At 43.7% G+C, this 15,650-nt stretch overlaps 1 protein-coding gene across 2 annotated transcripts; it reads right to left on the minus strand.

The window, feature by feature from the left end:
• Positions 1–11,738: 11,738 nt before the first annotated feature.
• On the minus strand, positions 11,739–15,149 carry LOC143842645 (prolactin-releasing peptide receptor-like). 2 transcript variants are annotated; one of them, XM_077347856.1, is made up of 2 exons: positions 15,045–15,149; positions 11,739–13,627 (listed from the first exon to the last, which is right to left on the minus strand). In XM_077347856.1, the coding sequence occupies exon 2, from the start codon at positions 13,620–13,622 to the stop codon at positions 12,570–12,572; it is 1,053 nt and encodes a 350-aa protein (XP_077203971.1). In that variant the 5' UTR covers positions 13,623–13,627; positions 15,045–15,149; the 3' UTR covers positions 11,739–12,569. The 2 variants fall into 2 exon arrangements, with proteins under 2 accessions (XP_077203971.1, XP_077203972.1); XM_077347857.1 differs by lacking the exon at positions 15,045–15,149 and adding an exon at positions 14,154–14,309.
• Positions 15,150–15,650: the final 501 nt, after the last annotated feature.

Genomic DNA, 15,650 nt, shown 5'->3' on the forward strand with positions numbered 1-15,650 from the left:
GGTTCGACAATGCTGACTTTTTAAAAAACGGAACAGTACTTATAGACTAAACGGCTATAAATGCTTCTGCCGCTAGAGGGACTCAGCAATATGAAATCTGAACCATTTGTTTCTCTGATCTATACACCTTTAATACTGTGCCTCTCCGTCAGTTTGTCTAAGGACTAGGTTCTTTCTCTCCTCTGCTGCATTTCCATAGCCCAGCTGGGGTGCTGAAGAGAACACTCAAAGTATATTTCAAAACTAATTGACAGTTTTCAAAATGGAATTAAAATGACTTTGGAAAGCACCTTTGGTGTTTGGGTGTGACACACTTTAGAATTCCATTTGTTTCTCACTTACAACTTTAGCATTAACTTCAGTACTTACGTTGTTCCTCTTTTTGTCTGCTATTCCTTTGCTAGCATCCATTTGGTTATTTGGTTGGAAAATACCGTCAATAGTGTAGTAGAAAATCTCTTTGCTGTCCTGTGATTCCAGCAAGTTCTTTTCACTGTTATCACATTACAGCAGATGTAAAGTTGTCACTATTTTCAATGTTGTCAGTCATTCCAGGTCAAATGGCTTTTTGTCCCACTGTAGCAGAGGAACACTAAAATGCATTTTAGCATTTATCAAATGCCACTAATGTAATGGATTTCATAAAATGCCCAGCACCGTCATCATATCACCACCCTTTTCAATAGTCGGTTGTTATTCCTTTTAGAGCAACAAATGCATTCATTTGGTTTAGGGTCATTCAGACTCATCAAAATTGGCCTCCTCTTTTACCCAAATCAGTCCCCATGCCAGTTCTGACAAGTCAGAAGGATTCCGAGATGTGAAAAGTCGAGCCACAAGACCAGAGATAAAATTGGATCTCTCTAGTATGATGTATACTTGACTGCCAGTTCTGTTATAGTCAATCTCAGGCAAGTTTTTAAAAAGCACTTAAGAACTAGCAAGTAACTTTATTCTAAAAAAATACAGACTGGAAAATGAAGAATGTATGGAAAACTGAGAATAGGTGCATCACAGAAACCAAATAAAACCTGTCACTTCAAACAAAACTTATTTGTTTTTGTTACTTTATCTATCCTTCCTTCCTTTCTTCCTTTCTTTTATTGACCGTTACTCCTAGCCAGCCAGCTCAACGGGGTTCACAACAGATGGTAAAAATACAAATTAAAACCCAGCCCCCTCAACAACTCCCCACCGGTTTCCCTTCCTGGCCCTCAATGGACTGCACATGGCTACCATGCCCCCACAGAGGGTGGCTTCAGAGGAGGGGCCCAATTGATATTCTGCCACCCTGTCTCAACCAAACACCTGATAGAAAAGCTCAATTTTACAGGCCCTGCAGAACTGTGAAAGCTCCAACAGGGCCCTCAGCTCTTCTGGGGACTCATTCCACCAGGTTGGGGCCAGTACCAAAAAGGCCCTAGCCCTGGCTGAGGCCAGGGTACTTTTAACTAGATAGCCCATTAAAATTAATTTAATTTCAATTAATTTTGGCTAGGCAAGAGCCAGTGTGGTGTAATAGCTAAAAGTGTTGGATGAGTATCTGGGAGACATGGATTGGAATCCTGACATATGCCATAAAAGCTGTCTGAGTGACCTTGGGCCAGTCACACTCTTTCAACATAACCTACCTCATAGGGTTGTTGTGAAGACAAAAAAGGGAAGGGGAGAAGGGTGTATGCCACTTGGATCCCCATAGAGGAGAAAGGCAGGGTACAAATGAAAAAAAAAACTTAATTTGTTACACTATATATTTCTGGTAAGGGCTTGGAGGAGGAGCGTGTCTTTTGGCTTAAGTGCCACTCAGTGTTTAACACCCACTCAGGATGGCTGTCCCGCCCCTGAGTGCCTCTTCCTCCAACCAGCTTTGCTGTCTGTCAGCGGCCAGCCAATTGCCTTCGGTCTCCCACCCCTGATCACCCCCTCCTCCTTTTCCTTCCCTCTGAAGCTTGGAGGTTGCAGATCCCTGCTGTGTGAGAGCTGTCCCTGCCAGTGAGTTCCCTAACAGCTGCCTTCAGCCTTTCCAGATCCTGGGGGAAGGGGGAGGCCATTCTTCCACCACCACTACCCCAGTATAGTGCCCATTGTATTCCTGAATGCGACAGGCTTGGCCCCTAGTACATAAATAATAATCCAGAGGAAGAAGAAGAAGAAGAGTTGGCTCTTATATGCCGCTTTTCCCTACCCGAAGGAGGCTCAGAGCGGCTTACAATCGCCTTCCCATTCCTCTCCCCACAACAGACACCCTGTGAGGTGGGTGAGGCTGAGAGAGCGCTGATATCACTGCCCGGTCAGGAGAGTTTTATCAGTGCCGTGGCGAGCCCAAGGTCACCCAGCTGGTTGCATGTGGGGGAGCGCAGAATCAAACCTGGCATGCCAGATTAGAAGTCCACACTCCTAACCACTACACCAAACTGGAAAACAGCCAAGACAGAAGAGGTAGATGAGGGGTTGCTGATTTTGAGACAATAAACTGTGGTGGGATAAGTGAGAATGAGGCTTCCCTAACTACTTCCACCCTTCTAAACCCATTGGCTTGAATCTGTGTTTGTTGATATGCTAAAAATGTCCTTCCTACGACTGTTAGGTGAGCCAGAGTGGTGTAGTGGTTAAGAGCAGCGGCTTCTAATCTCGTGAGCTGGGTTTGATTCCCTGCTCTTCCACAGCTGAGTGACCTTGGGCTCGCCACAGTACTGAGAAAGCTGTTCTGACCATGCAGTTCTGTTGGAGCTCTAACACCCTCACAGGGTGTCTGTTGTGGGGTTAGGAAGGGCAGGTGATCATATGCCACTTTGAGGCTCTTTCAGACAGTGAAAAGTGGGGTATTAAAACTAGCTCTTCTTCTTACCTCTTAATGTTCCCACCAGATTTTTATGGCCGTTATCTTCAAACTGTCTTGTCAAATTTAAACTTCCTTTTCTTGATCCAATCATGTTTCAGGGAAAGTAGACTTCTGTGTCAAGCTATGGGATTTTCCACCATAAAACAACTAGCCCAGGTCAGTGAAAAGTGTGACTTTTCTCCTCACTACTCCTTGATGCCTTGGACTTCTGCTGCACAGGATCCTCACAATCCTCTGCTCCTCAGTCCCCTTGGATCAGGTAACATCGCTCTTCTGATCCCCCTTCCCTCCCTCTCTCTTCCCCTTATTCTCATCCCACCCTCATAGTATGCATTTGTGGGCTTATTATTGGGAGGGAGGGTGTTTTACTTTCTGATCACAGTCTAAATGTCACAGTCCTTCTGATTCCAAGCCAAGTTTGCAAAGTTCCTCTAATCTCTCAGAATACTAATTAACTCTCCCCTGACATGATCTGCACCTCTGGCTGTGAACCACCTACTGCTACACCTAGAGGATTTGGCTTTGAGTCCGATAGACTTCAATTAGAATCCATTGACTTAAATATAATACTCTGTAAGGGAATTCTGGATTAGACCATAGGCCATTTCTGTGCCTTTTCCAGCAATGTGGCTGAGAGGTGTGGGCTGCATCTCTGTCCAGACCTCATGATACTAAAGTCTATTCATGGAATTGCATTTAAAGGGGGAATCTGGTAGATAAATCTGAGCCTTCAGGGAGGGCTGCATTTGAATGAACAAACGAACAGCTAGCTTACAGGTGTGAACTGATCCAGATTCTATCAGTGCAATCCTGAAATGATTAACTTCCAAGTCCCTTAAAATCAATAGGTTTAGAAAGATGCAGCACTGCTTAATATGGTTCTGTAACAGTGCCATCCTAAACAGAGTTAATCCCTTCTGTAGCCATTGTGTTTAATAGGACTAGAAGGGTGTAACTCTTTAATATTGTACTGCAAACCTCTTATTAATACAATCACAATAGACTGTCGTATGTTTGCTAAAATGCTGATTAGCCACATATTTTGCACCTTCAGTGCATGTATGACATAAAAAGTATGACACCAGCCACCGCAGTTGCTACCCTCTTTCAACTATTGATTAAGTAATAGACAACCCTGTTATGGAACTGCAGGGAGATCTGAAATTTAGGGGAAATCCCTTTTCTCCCACTCACCCAAGTTTGAACTTGTCCTTTTTCCTGATTTGCTGCAAGTTTCCTTTCATCTTCATATCACAACAAGGACATGATAGTACTAATGGAACTATCAACTCTAAGTTGGTTCTCTAAGAGGCCGCCGCTACACTCTTAACCACTACACTAAGATGGTTGATAGAGAAGACCAAAGCTCCAATCCCTGCTTGCTTATAATGAGGGTTGGAAACAAAGCAAATGAGAGACAAGGGTTATCAATGTATCTCATTCTCAGTGTGGCCCTATCTGTGAATGGAAGCTGGTGATTGCAGGTTGTAAATAAGGAACGTAGATAGGTCATGGACAAGCAACATAGATTTGTCTGCATATGTGATAAAAGAAAAATCTGAATTTGTTTAAAATGTGGGTTCACTCCCTTATTGATAGAAGCAGCACGTGTAGCTTTAAGAAAATAATATCTTCCGTGGCTGTTATTAGGTAACCACAAGAATACTGCCAAACTTGAAGCCTCGATTTACATCTGCAAAAGGCAAGGAGAGGTATCCTTTCCAAGGATGTTTAGGGCTTTGGTGGAGAATTCACGCAACTTGCTACTGCACTACTTTCATGACTCACCCAGGCTTGGCAGCTTGCTATTGGACAGCTTGCTACTAGCATTATTTAGTGGTTAAAGTTTTGAATGAGGATAATGGAAATCCAGGGTTAAATCCCCATTCTACAATAGATGATCGCTGGGTGACTTTGGGCCAGTCACATTGTCTCAGTATTATCTATCTCGCCAAGTTGTTGTGAGGATAGCATTGATGGACCAGAGAATGATGTAAGCTACTTGGGGACCCCATTGAGGAGAATGTTGAGGTATGGACATAAAGGTAAAGGTAAAGGTATCCCCTGTGCAAGCACCGAGTCATGTCTGACCCTTGAAGTGACGCCCTCTAGCGTTTTCATGGCAGACTCAATACGGGGTGGTTTGCCAGTGCCTTCCCCAGTCATTACTGTTTACCCCCCAGCAAGCTGGGTACTGCTTGGTACTCATTTTACCGACCTCGGAAGGATGGAAGGCTGAGTCAACCTTGAGCCGGCTGTTGGGATTGAACTCCCAGCCTCATGGGCAAAGCTTTCAGGCGGCTGTCTTACCACTCTGCACCACAAGAGGCTCTTGGTATAGACATAGTAAATAAATATTTAATATATTGGAAGATGGAGGGCATATCTAAAAATTGGGTATATTGGTGGATAGGAATGAGGAGGTTGAAGGGATGGGGTCTACCAGGAGGAGAAAGAGTGTGGGAAGGAGGATACAGGGGCAACTAAGATGCTTCCTTCACATTCTCGTCTGGCCAGCACCACACAGATCAGCCCAGACTGGCATGCAACTGAGCTAGATATTCCCTGGGAATAATAGGCTGTCAGAGGGAAGGAAAGAGGGAAAGCTGAAGACAGGAGGGCAGATAAAGTTAGGCTGAAGGGGGAGAGGCTACAGAGGCTTTCAGGGAAAGGAAATAGGAAATAGTGTGGGAGAGTAAAATGAGATGCCAGCCCTCAAATCCTTGCAGTTCCCCTGCTTGTAATGTTACTAATACCCACTATGGCTCATTTAAGATCCCTGTGTAGATTTCAAAAAATGTGTTAGAAATTAGCCTCATTATATTTCATGGAAAATACATTATTGCAGGAGAACCTTAGGGCTACGATTATCTTATTTCTCACTGTCCTTTCCACCCCAGCAGCTTCTCTTGCTAGTTGCCTGTATTACAGCCCCTTCCTAATGATGGACTAATGTTGCAATTGTGCCCATTATCATAACTAAAGAACCAGTTTATCAGTCACAGAAGGGCCTTGTGTATATATTTATGGAGGGCTGCTTGACCTGACATTTTCCATCATGGTGACTGCTATCTCTAAGGTTCTGATGTAGTAACCAATCCTGTTGGAAGGCCACACAAAGAGAATTGCATAACAGCACTCTGTTCTTACTCCATTCAATGTTTTGACTTTTTGTCTGGACTGATGGCCAAAGCTACAAAATAGGACGGTTGTTATATTTAACAATTATTAAAGAGGTAACAGCATTTCCCCTTGAGGTCCTCAGTAAAATACTGCGTACATATCCCCAGAATCGCCTAGATAATTTTTTTAAAAGACATTTTAAATGTTCCTCATGTCTCAGCTGGAATTTTATCATGGAGGAACATGACATCTTCTTATATGGTATATGATACAATTTGTATACTGAAGCCATTTATGTTTGTTAACAAAATTAATATTAAATGCACAGCATTTCAGGTATGGCCCATCCTGTTCTTGGCCTATGACAGAAGTGTGGAACATAAGGGTAGGGATAAATTACTTTCTGGCATTGGTGGTGTTACTGGTGGAAATTAAGTGTTTCTCTGACAGTGTCTCATGTCACATGTTGTTTTCCATTTCTGCATCTTGTTAATGGGTATGTAATGTGCGATTTAACTTCCACAGCATGATTTAATGATGTCCTTAATAATCTCTCTCTCTCTCTCTCTCTCTCTCTCTCTCTCTCTCTCTCTCCAATAACAATCCATGGCATTCCCTTTGTATTTCAAAACAAGCCAATGTGCATACCAAGACCAAGAGGACGTGATTAAGAGTATGTGTTCCAACAACATATATTGTCCAAGTCATGTTCAAACCTGCCCTGTTTATTTCAGATACAACTGAAAGTTTAGATGTTTCATCCATTAATCAATAGATCATACATTTCAACCTCTAAGAAACTGAAAACCATCTCTCTCTATTTCTCCATTTATGTTCCTATGTATTATTGATCTCCCCAGCCAAGATATTCTATCCCTTTGGTCATTCTTTAATATGCTGTATGTATGCGGAGGTGGTGTGGAAGACAGCTGAGCAGGGGTTCCAGTGCACTTGGGACCAATGCCACAGGAAGTTCAAGCGCATGAAGTTTGACTTCATGGTGAGATTTGAGGCCAGTCTGGGGAGAGCCATATCTAGGAGTAACACTAAGGTTCTTTCTGCAATTATAAGCAGTTTTGCTAATTTATGAGCCTTAACTCAAGATAAGTGAGGACTGTATGGATGGGGAAAGTATTATTTTGAATGAAGGTATGGTATATTGCCACTGATGAAAGAATCATTTTGAAAACGGACAATAAGTATCTGGATCACGTTCTGGCATATTACCTATCATTTGAGTTTGGAAAAATAAAATTATTGGACACATCAACATTAGGATTTGAAAGTTGTATTTTGGGGATCATCATTACTGGATATTAAAACATAAATAGAAATACATTTTGGAAGCCACATGCAAATCTTTTCTATTTTCTCTGAGTCTGTAGGCATGGCAGGGTGTCCCTCAGGAGAGTGAGAAGACAGCCTTTCATGAACAGCTGATGCGTCTTTGGGAGGCCATAGGGCATCCTTTGTAGGAGGACAGACAACACCTGTGTGAGTGTTCCCAACATCCACCTTGACATGTTTCATGTGCACTTACCCAGTTAATCCCCCCCCCCAATTCTCCCATGGCTGTGAATCAGCATGCATTGACAGATGTGTGTGACGGCCAAAGGATGCCCAGCTCTGCATTGCTATGGAGGAACACACCTCCCTATAGAGATCTGGGGAAATACTTTGGCATTGGGGCGAACATGTATGCATTGTGAGGAGCCTTGTAGGTAGCCTTAACATGTATTGTGGGGGCTTAACAGCACCACATGTCCACACCTTTAATATTTCTCCACACATAGGAGGAAGCAGGGGTGCCAGCAGAGATGCCACTGTCATAACCCACTCACACAGATAGCCTCAAAGATAAGCCACACAAGAATGGGTGTAGCAAGAGAGACACATATCAGAGGGAACTTTGGACAGATGGACCCAGAACCAGCATCTGCTGGGGGAGGTTTTGGGAATGATTACAGTTGTGACAAACTTTTTATATGATGATGAGGGGTAGTGAAAGCCATATGGAGGTGGGGACAAATTTCCCTTTAAGCACTAGGAAGCCATGGTAGTCTAGCTACCCATTGTAGAGTGTGAGTGCCCGCAAAAGCCCGTCTGATATGTCATTGAGAAATACTGTAGTCAGTACCATCATGGAACTAAATCCATCCTTTCTTTCCCCCCATTGCTCCCTCATCCTATCTCTGAAGTTACAATAGCCCCCAAGAGAATAGCAGGGGCTTCCACAATCAACACCTCAAGCACCAGCAGGAGATGTTGAAGATGGGCTGGCATGTCCCAAAGAAGGTCAAGAATGTCATGGACCCACCAGTAGATAATGGAAAAGAGGATGTTCCTGACAATTCCCCCTCCCAAGCCCAGGTATTTACCTGTCGAGTTATTCTAGATGTGCAGTACCTTTGTGGTGGCTCCCACCACAATGAACAGCATTTGTGTATGTGTGTGTGTGTGTGTGGGGGGATTTATCCACTTTCCCATATCACAGGTCAATGGGGATGAAAACTTGTGCCAACCACTGGAGGGCCATAGGTTGCTGCTGACGATGTAAGGAAGCAGCTTTAAAACCCGCTAACAATAAGAAGCTGGGCAGGGCAAATTCCTTGTGCAGAAATGGTCTTAAATCTGTTCTGGGCATTTTTAAAATGCATACAGTCCACTCATAAATATGGCAGAGTAATGGCAACCCTCAAAAGCATTTAATATTTCTGTTGTATGTTTTCCCCCACTAGATTTTAAAGGAAAACTATCTGCTTTGATGTCTGTCTTTCATATTTTGGTTCGAATTTGTTCCTTAGAATGTTCATTGCCCGTTGTGAGAAAAAGTGGCTTTATTATGCAAATGCATTGGGCAAAATGGGTTGGGCCCATTCCTGCTTTCTTTTCCTTTCACTGCATGAAAGAAGCTTCTGCCAGGTAGAGGCTGTTGTAATGTAAGAAGCTGCATGGGCAGTTTCAGCCACTGCCTTCTCTTCACTGCAGCCACTTGTTTTGTATGGCTTTTAGTCCAGGAAGGTCCCTCAACTCCTGGCATTGCCTTGTTGCCACTCCCTGGCAGCTTCTGGGGGGGGAAGGGAAGGCCAGCGAGTACTGCCTCTGTCAGCACTTTCCACCGCTGTGGCATCAGATCCAACCCAATGCTCCCTGCAAAAATAAGTAGCAGTGCTTCGTTCCTCATTTCTGAAGCACCACTTAATTTGGAAATGAACACATGGAACTGCCTCCATTGCAAAATGCTATAAGCAATTCAAGCTTCTATCAGTGACAGATGTCTCACACATGTATAGCAGCCATCGACGGTTGGAGCCAGTGAATAAACATGTCCATGTTGATTCTTCCTCAGTCAGTACAAACATTTTCTTTGCCCTTTTGTGAATGACTAGCAATTTCTTCATCTGATCAGCCACCACCTGCATTTTGTGAAATCAGAACAGACCAGCTTGATGTTTAGAGCAGTGGTCCCCAACCTGTGGGCCGCAGCCCGGTACCGGACCGCGAAGGCCATGGCACCGGGCCCCGGCTCCCTCTCCCCGCCCCCAGGCCGCAAGCTTGCAGCCCAGGCCGCAAGCTTGCAGCCCGTGAAGCTTCTTACTGCGGGAGGGGGAGAGAGGGAATCAGGGCTGGGCCGCGCGGCCGCACGGGCGTGGCCCGATGCGCGGGCATTGCCCACGGGCGCGGCCCGATGGCCGGGCGTCGCCCGCGGGGGCGCGGCCCGATGAGCGGGCGCGGCCCGATGCCCTGCCGGTCCCCAGCCTCAGAAAGGTTGGGGACCACTGGTTTAGAGTATTTGATATTTGAATTCATATTGGGGGAGGTTGTTATAATTTGAAAATAGAATTATTTTACCTCAGTGGAAAAAGTCATTTATTTAAATTTGAACATATGAATGGCTTTATTTTGTTTTGAAATGTCTATATCAACAGATAATACAAGTGGGAAATTGCAAGGATTTACCAGAGGTATCTCATTTTCCCCTCCCTCACTGCTTCCTCCTTCCCTCTTCCTGAAAGCCCCTATAGGCTCCCCCCTTTTCCTACTTCCTTCTCTCCTTATGGGCTTGTTAACCTCCAGGTGGGACCTGGAGATCTCCTGAAATCACAACAAATCTCCCAAATACAGAGATCACTTTCCCCTTAGGGTTGCCAGTTCCAAGTTCAGAAATTCCTGGAGATTCGGGGGTAGAGTCTGGGTATGGAAGCAACCTCAGCAAGATACGATGCTGTAGTTTCCAGCAATTATTTACCCAGAGGAACAGATCTCTGGGAAACAGCTGTGATTTCAGGTGATCGCCATCCCTCACCTGGAGGTTGGCATCCCTAGTTCTCTTGGAGGAAATGTCTACATTGGAGAATGGAGTCTACAACAGTGTACCCTTCGAGGGCCTCGAAACCCCACACTCCTCATTTTCTCCCATTATCGCAAGCATTCCTTCCCACCCAATAGCCAGGCTACCTTTTTTTTCCCCTACTGTCTTAAACTCTCCTCTCAACACAGCAGGCTCTACCTGCAACTGAAGCCCAGTTGTGTTGTGCCCTCCACTGAGCCAGGACTGCTTGCATGGTGTGGAATACTCGAGGATTTGTGGGGTGGCACCTCACTCTCCCCTGTAGCTCTCCATTTTATCTTTCCTTCCTTGTGGCAAACTCCATTTTCTCTTCTGGTCAGCCATTTTTCAACCTCCTTTTTTACCTGCCTCCTATCCTCAGCTATATTTACTATTTATTTACTTCATCTATACCCCATCTTTTCCACAGAGGGGAACAAAGCAGCTTACATTATTCTCCTCACCTCCTTTCACTTGCACACCAACCCTCAGAGATAGGTAGGCTGAAAATGTGTGACCAATCCAAATCACCCAGTGAGCTTCCATAGCAAGATATGGATCTGAACCTGTCTCCCAGACCCTATTCTTCACTATTCCACAACATTGGTTTTCAGAAGGTGGCTGTTGTTGTTGAACAGTAGAAAGCACCCAGGCCTAGTTGAATTATGCAGATCAGGTGGTATCAAGTCACCCAGAGGTTGTTTCCAGGTCTAGGGTTGCCAATCTCCAGGTGGAACCTGAAGCACTTTGAGAATTACAATGAAACTCCAGAGGACAGAGATCTGTTTCCCTAGCAACAATAACTGGATTCTATGACATTGTATTCAGCAGCTTTCTGTCACCAAATCATGCCCTCTCCAGACTCTACCCCCAAAATCTCTAGGAATTTCCTAACCTAGAGCTGGAAATTCTAGGCTTGGCTCTGATCCGTTCTCCCTCAAAGCCCCAAATTTAGCTTGGTAAGGGCCCCTGCTTTTTTACTCACAGAAACCGTGCTTGGAATACTGTGGCTGGCTAGCAATCACATCCAAGGAACGCCATTGCTTCAAGCTACAGGAGCTCCTTTTATAATGTTTGGTTTTTATGCTGGCCAATTTTATTTATTTATTAGATTCTGTATTTTTCTGCCAATGTAGGTCCCTTTTCCAGTTCATAGTATGATCTTTCTTGCCCATTCACAGCTCCAGTGACCAGATTTAAGTATCTAGATTTTGCCAACTTTGCTGTTAGAATATAATATAACAAAACTATGTATTTCAGTGCATCATAATCTATCATTATGACATTATGACATGTCCTAACAACCATGAAGATACAATGTTGCACTATTGTTCCTACAGATAAAACGATGCCTTCTTCAAATCACGTAATATTTCTGTTGTCTGTAAAACATACAAAATTTAATTGGTATTGTTCTCACAACATATACCATAAAATGTTGACATTTTACTGGGGTTTTCAGGCAGCTATCCAAGTATGCCTCTGTACTCCAACAGACAAATGACATTAGATTATATTATTTATATATATATATTAATTACATCCATATTTCTTCTAAACAAACTTTTTCTACATCATAACAAGAATTATATTTCTTGTACCAATACACTGACACTGAAAAACTATACAGAATGCTTTTAAGCAGTAGTCCCCAACCCCCGGTCTGGAGACCGGTACCGGTCCGTAGAGCAGTCAGTACTGGGCTGTGGCTCCTCCCCATCCTCCTTCCCGGCTGCTGCCTCAGGGGCTGCCCTGCCACTGTGCCGCCGGCTCACCTTTGGCCTCCAGCGGCCTCTATGGCTGGGGCTCACCCTCGGCGTGGCACTGCACAGCTGCTGCTGGCAGCGCCCCCCAGCGGGAAGCGGGAAGTCAGGGGTGCCTGCAGGAAAGCAAGTGGAGCAGGGGCTCAGGCGGCAGCGATGTCCCTTGGCAAAAGACTACCCCCCCCCCCAGGCCTCAGTAAAATTGTCATGCGTTGACCGGTCCCCAGTGATAAAAAGGTTGGGGACCACTGCTTTTAAGGACCAAAAGTGAGCATTATTTCAAACACCAAATTCCACATGCCTTTCCTTGCCAGACTAAGTCCTTCCAAGTTACCTATCCTTAAATCAGACTGTGAATTCGTTACATGTAAGCAAGGTTAGGACCAAACCCTGATAAGCAAAGAAGGCTTGGGTTTTGCCCAGTGGGTCTGCAATGTGTAACTTTGGATCATTTTGATCATAGACATTAAGAGCTCAATGACAATCACAAGACTATGTACAAGAAGGCTGCTCATATAGCAACGCTAACAGTAACACTTTGCCCAGCAGGAACTATTTTCCTATGCCACACAAGTAATTTTTTAAGTTCTTCCCTAAAGCTGTCATGTAGCCAGGCATAAATGAAGGGGTTGTAGCATGCAGAACTCATGGCAAACCAATGGCAAAATAATTGAACCAGGCTGAAATAATAAGAATCAATAGCACTAATGTTAATGTCCCGAATAAGGTTGAAGATGTGAAGGGGAAGCCAGCACACCCCAAAGACCACCACCACCATAACCAAGAGACAAAATGTCTTTTTCCTCCTAGCTCTATCCCAGTCGGCCTGATTCTGAGTGATGCTACCTGGCATAACCCTGTTCTTTAGCTTGAGAGAGATCTTGATGTAGGATACCAATATGGCCAGCAACGGGAAGAGGTAGGTGATGAGCAGCAAGCAAATAGCATAGGTTTGCCTCTGACGCTCTTGATCCCCCCAGAACTCTTCACACAGTATGACTCCCTGATGACCCAGGTCCACATAATAGGTATGTGCCATGGCTGGCAGTGCCAAGCAGCAGGAGAGGATCCAGATGAAGAGGATCATGTAGGCACTGAGCTGCAAAGACACACGGCGTCTCAGTGGGTGCACAATGACAATATACCGATCCACAGCAATGGTGGCCAAGGTGAAGATAGAGACGTAGACTGTGACAGGCTGCATGAAGTACACAAAGTAGCACATACAGCTGCCAAAAATCCAGCCACGAGGCTCAAAAATGTAGGCAAGAGTGAGTGGGATGCAGGTGGCACACATGGCCACATCAGAAAGAGCCAGGTTCCCGATGAGGAAGTTGGTGACATTGTGCATCTTCTTTACATGAAGGATGACATAAAAAAGGAGGCAGTTGCCTACCATCCCAACAACTACCACACCTGTGTACATCAGAATGATCAGCAACTTTAGCCGTTGTACCAGCTGCAAGCCATGGAAAACCATGAAAGTTCCATTCACAGGAGAGTTGTGGGTCACTGGTATGTAGTTGGTGGGAATGGTGCCAGAGCTTTCCATGAATTCAGACATTTGGCCTGTAGGATTTTAAACCAGAGACATTAGTGAACCCCTTTTGCATAAACAGATGGGTGTAATGATTACAAAGTACATATAAATCAACATATATTTACGGTTTCTACATCTTTAACCCAGATGGATGCAATGATGGGTAGGTGGTTAGTCGTGCTAGCTGTTGGGAAATGTATTTTGTACTTTGAGGGTATTTTGTATTTTTTACTGTATGTTTTATTGTGAACTGCCCTGAGCCAGCTGGTCTGAGAGAGATGGTATATAAGCCTAACTAATAAATAAATAAATAATAATTAAATAAATATTGATTTTGTTACATTGTGAAATTTACATACATTTAAGAATTTATTAGAGGCTAGCTCCTCTGATTTGGCAGTGGAAGGTGCTGGTGGCTGTGACCCTGAGAAAGTTTATTTCATGTTTACAGGATTCACAAAGTCTAAAAATCATATGGATCCAGTGTGGAAAGGGGTAGGTGAAATAGCCCTTTGTACCTCTTCCATTAAATGTTGCCCACTTTTTCATTCTCACCTGCAACGTTTTTCCATATGTGTTCAATATTTCCAGGGCTGAGAAGGAGATCACAGGAAAGATCTAGCGTCTTTGCACCTGGAGATTAATAGGACCCAACCCAATCACTGCCATGCATTAAGTTGAAAAGTTTCAGCAGAGCAAAGGAAGACTTAAAATATATCTTAAATGATTTTTTTAAATGAGGGTCAGTAAGCAAAAAGAGCCAGAACAGATAACCTTCATCTCACTATGTGTTTCCTAGTCTTCGGTCCCAAACTGAGACAAGCAAAGAGCCATACTCAATAACATAGACCGCAATGATTGATTCTTTGAGGTCAAGAATATAATTATCAGTTTCCCTCTTTATGCTTCTTTGTTAAGCTAGAATCCCGACATTGCACATTCTGGATCTTGTATCTACTCATCATATTAATGCCTCCATGTCCTCTACTATATAATAAGCCAAACATTCTGGGTAAAAACAGAATTTGATTACAGAAGATTATATAGCAGAGTGCAATGGAACAATGAAAACATGGACATGAAACTAGGAAAAATGTTTAGATACAGCAGCCATACAAATTATTCTGCTGGGGGGGGGGGGTAGAAGAGAGAAAAGCAACCACACATAATAATTTAAGTTTATTCTGGAGTTGTCAAAATTATAGATCTAATTATAGAGAGATAATGATACATAAAAGAAAAAAAGCAAATTGATTCCACCTTAGAGGAACTCCTGAACTCATCTATTGATGAAATAAGCCTATCTGCCCAAGAAGAGTCAAAATAAATTCAACGATCACGAGAGACAACATTACACAGAGACACAGAGATACATGCCATTTAAACATGCAGAAACAACAGAGCATCAGACATGAACTTACAATGGCTACAACATCTTTCCCTTACCTTTATTCAGATGAGCTGTGTTATTCAGTTTAAGGAAGAGACAGTCCTTGATCTGGCATCATTGTCTCCTTGAGTCAATATGCTGCACCCAGCTTGTGAAACCAGTGAAACTGTTTGGTGTTCAAGAGTTTAAAGGGACAGATATAGATTTTTCTTGCATGCCAGGACATTCTTCTCCCTGTCCCTTCTCAATTTAATCTGCAAATGGCAAGAGTTCATTGAGACCCTTCCCCAAGTATCTTAGCTATTGATTTTTATATATCCTTTATTTTATTCGAGTTTACACCTTTGATACAAGGAGATGCATACATTGAGCATCTCCACCTTCTATTTCCTCTTCCCAGATGTATGACTCTAAATACAGAGATAGCTACAAACAGAATGAATAATTCTGAAAATATTGTTGTTTTGGAGGTTAAGCAAATGAATCTGATGAAATTCATTTTGATCTATCAGTCCCCAAAAACTGTGGGAAGCATCTTAGAGCACAATCACTAATAACTGTGGTGGTGATGGGGGGGGTGTAGGGCATTTCCGCATGCACAAAATGTAGCTTGACAGCCTCCAAATGTTGGCGGCATATTCAGCCTCCTTTCCATGATGTCA

Source organism: Paroedura picta, chromosome 8 (assembly GCF_049243985.1).
Source record: "Paroedura picta isolate Pp20150507F chromosome 8, Ppicta_v3.0, whole genome shotgun sequence".
Classification (NCBI taxonomy): domain Eukaryota; kingdom Metazoa; phylum Chordata; class Lepidosauria; order Squamata; family Gekkonidae; genus Paroedura; species Paroedura picta.

Bases quoted from the DNA above. Each gene is read 5' to 3' on its own strand.
- LOC143842645 (XM_077347856.1), bottom strand. From the start codon at position 13,622: ATGTCTGAATTCATGGAAAGCTCTGGCACCATTCCCACCAACTACATA.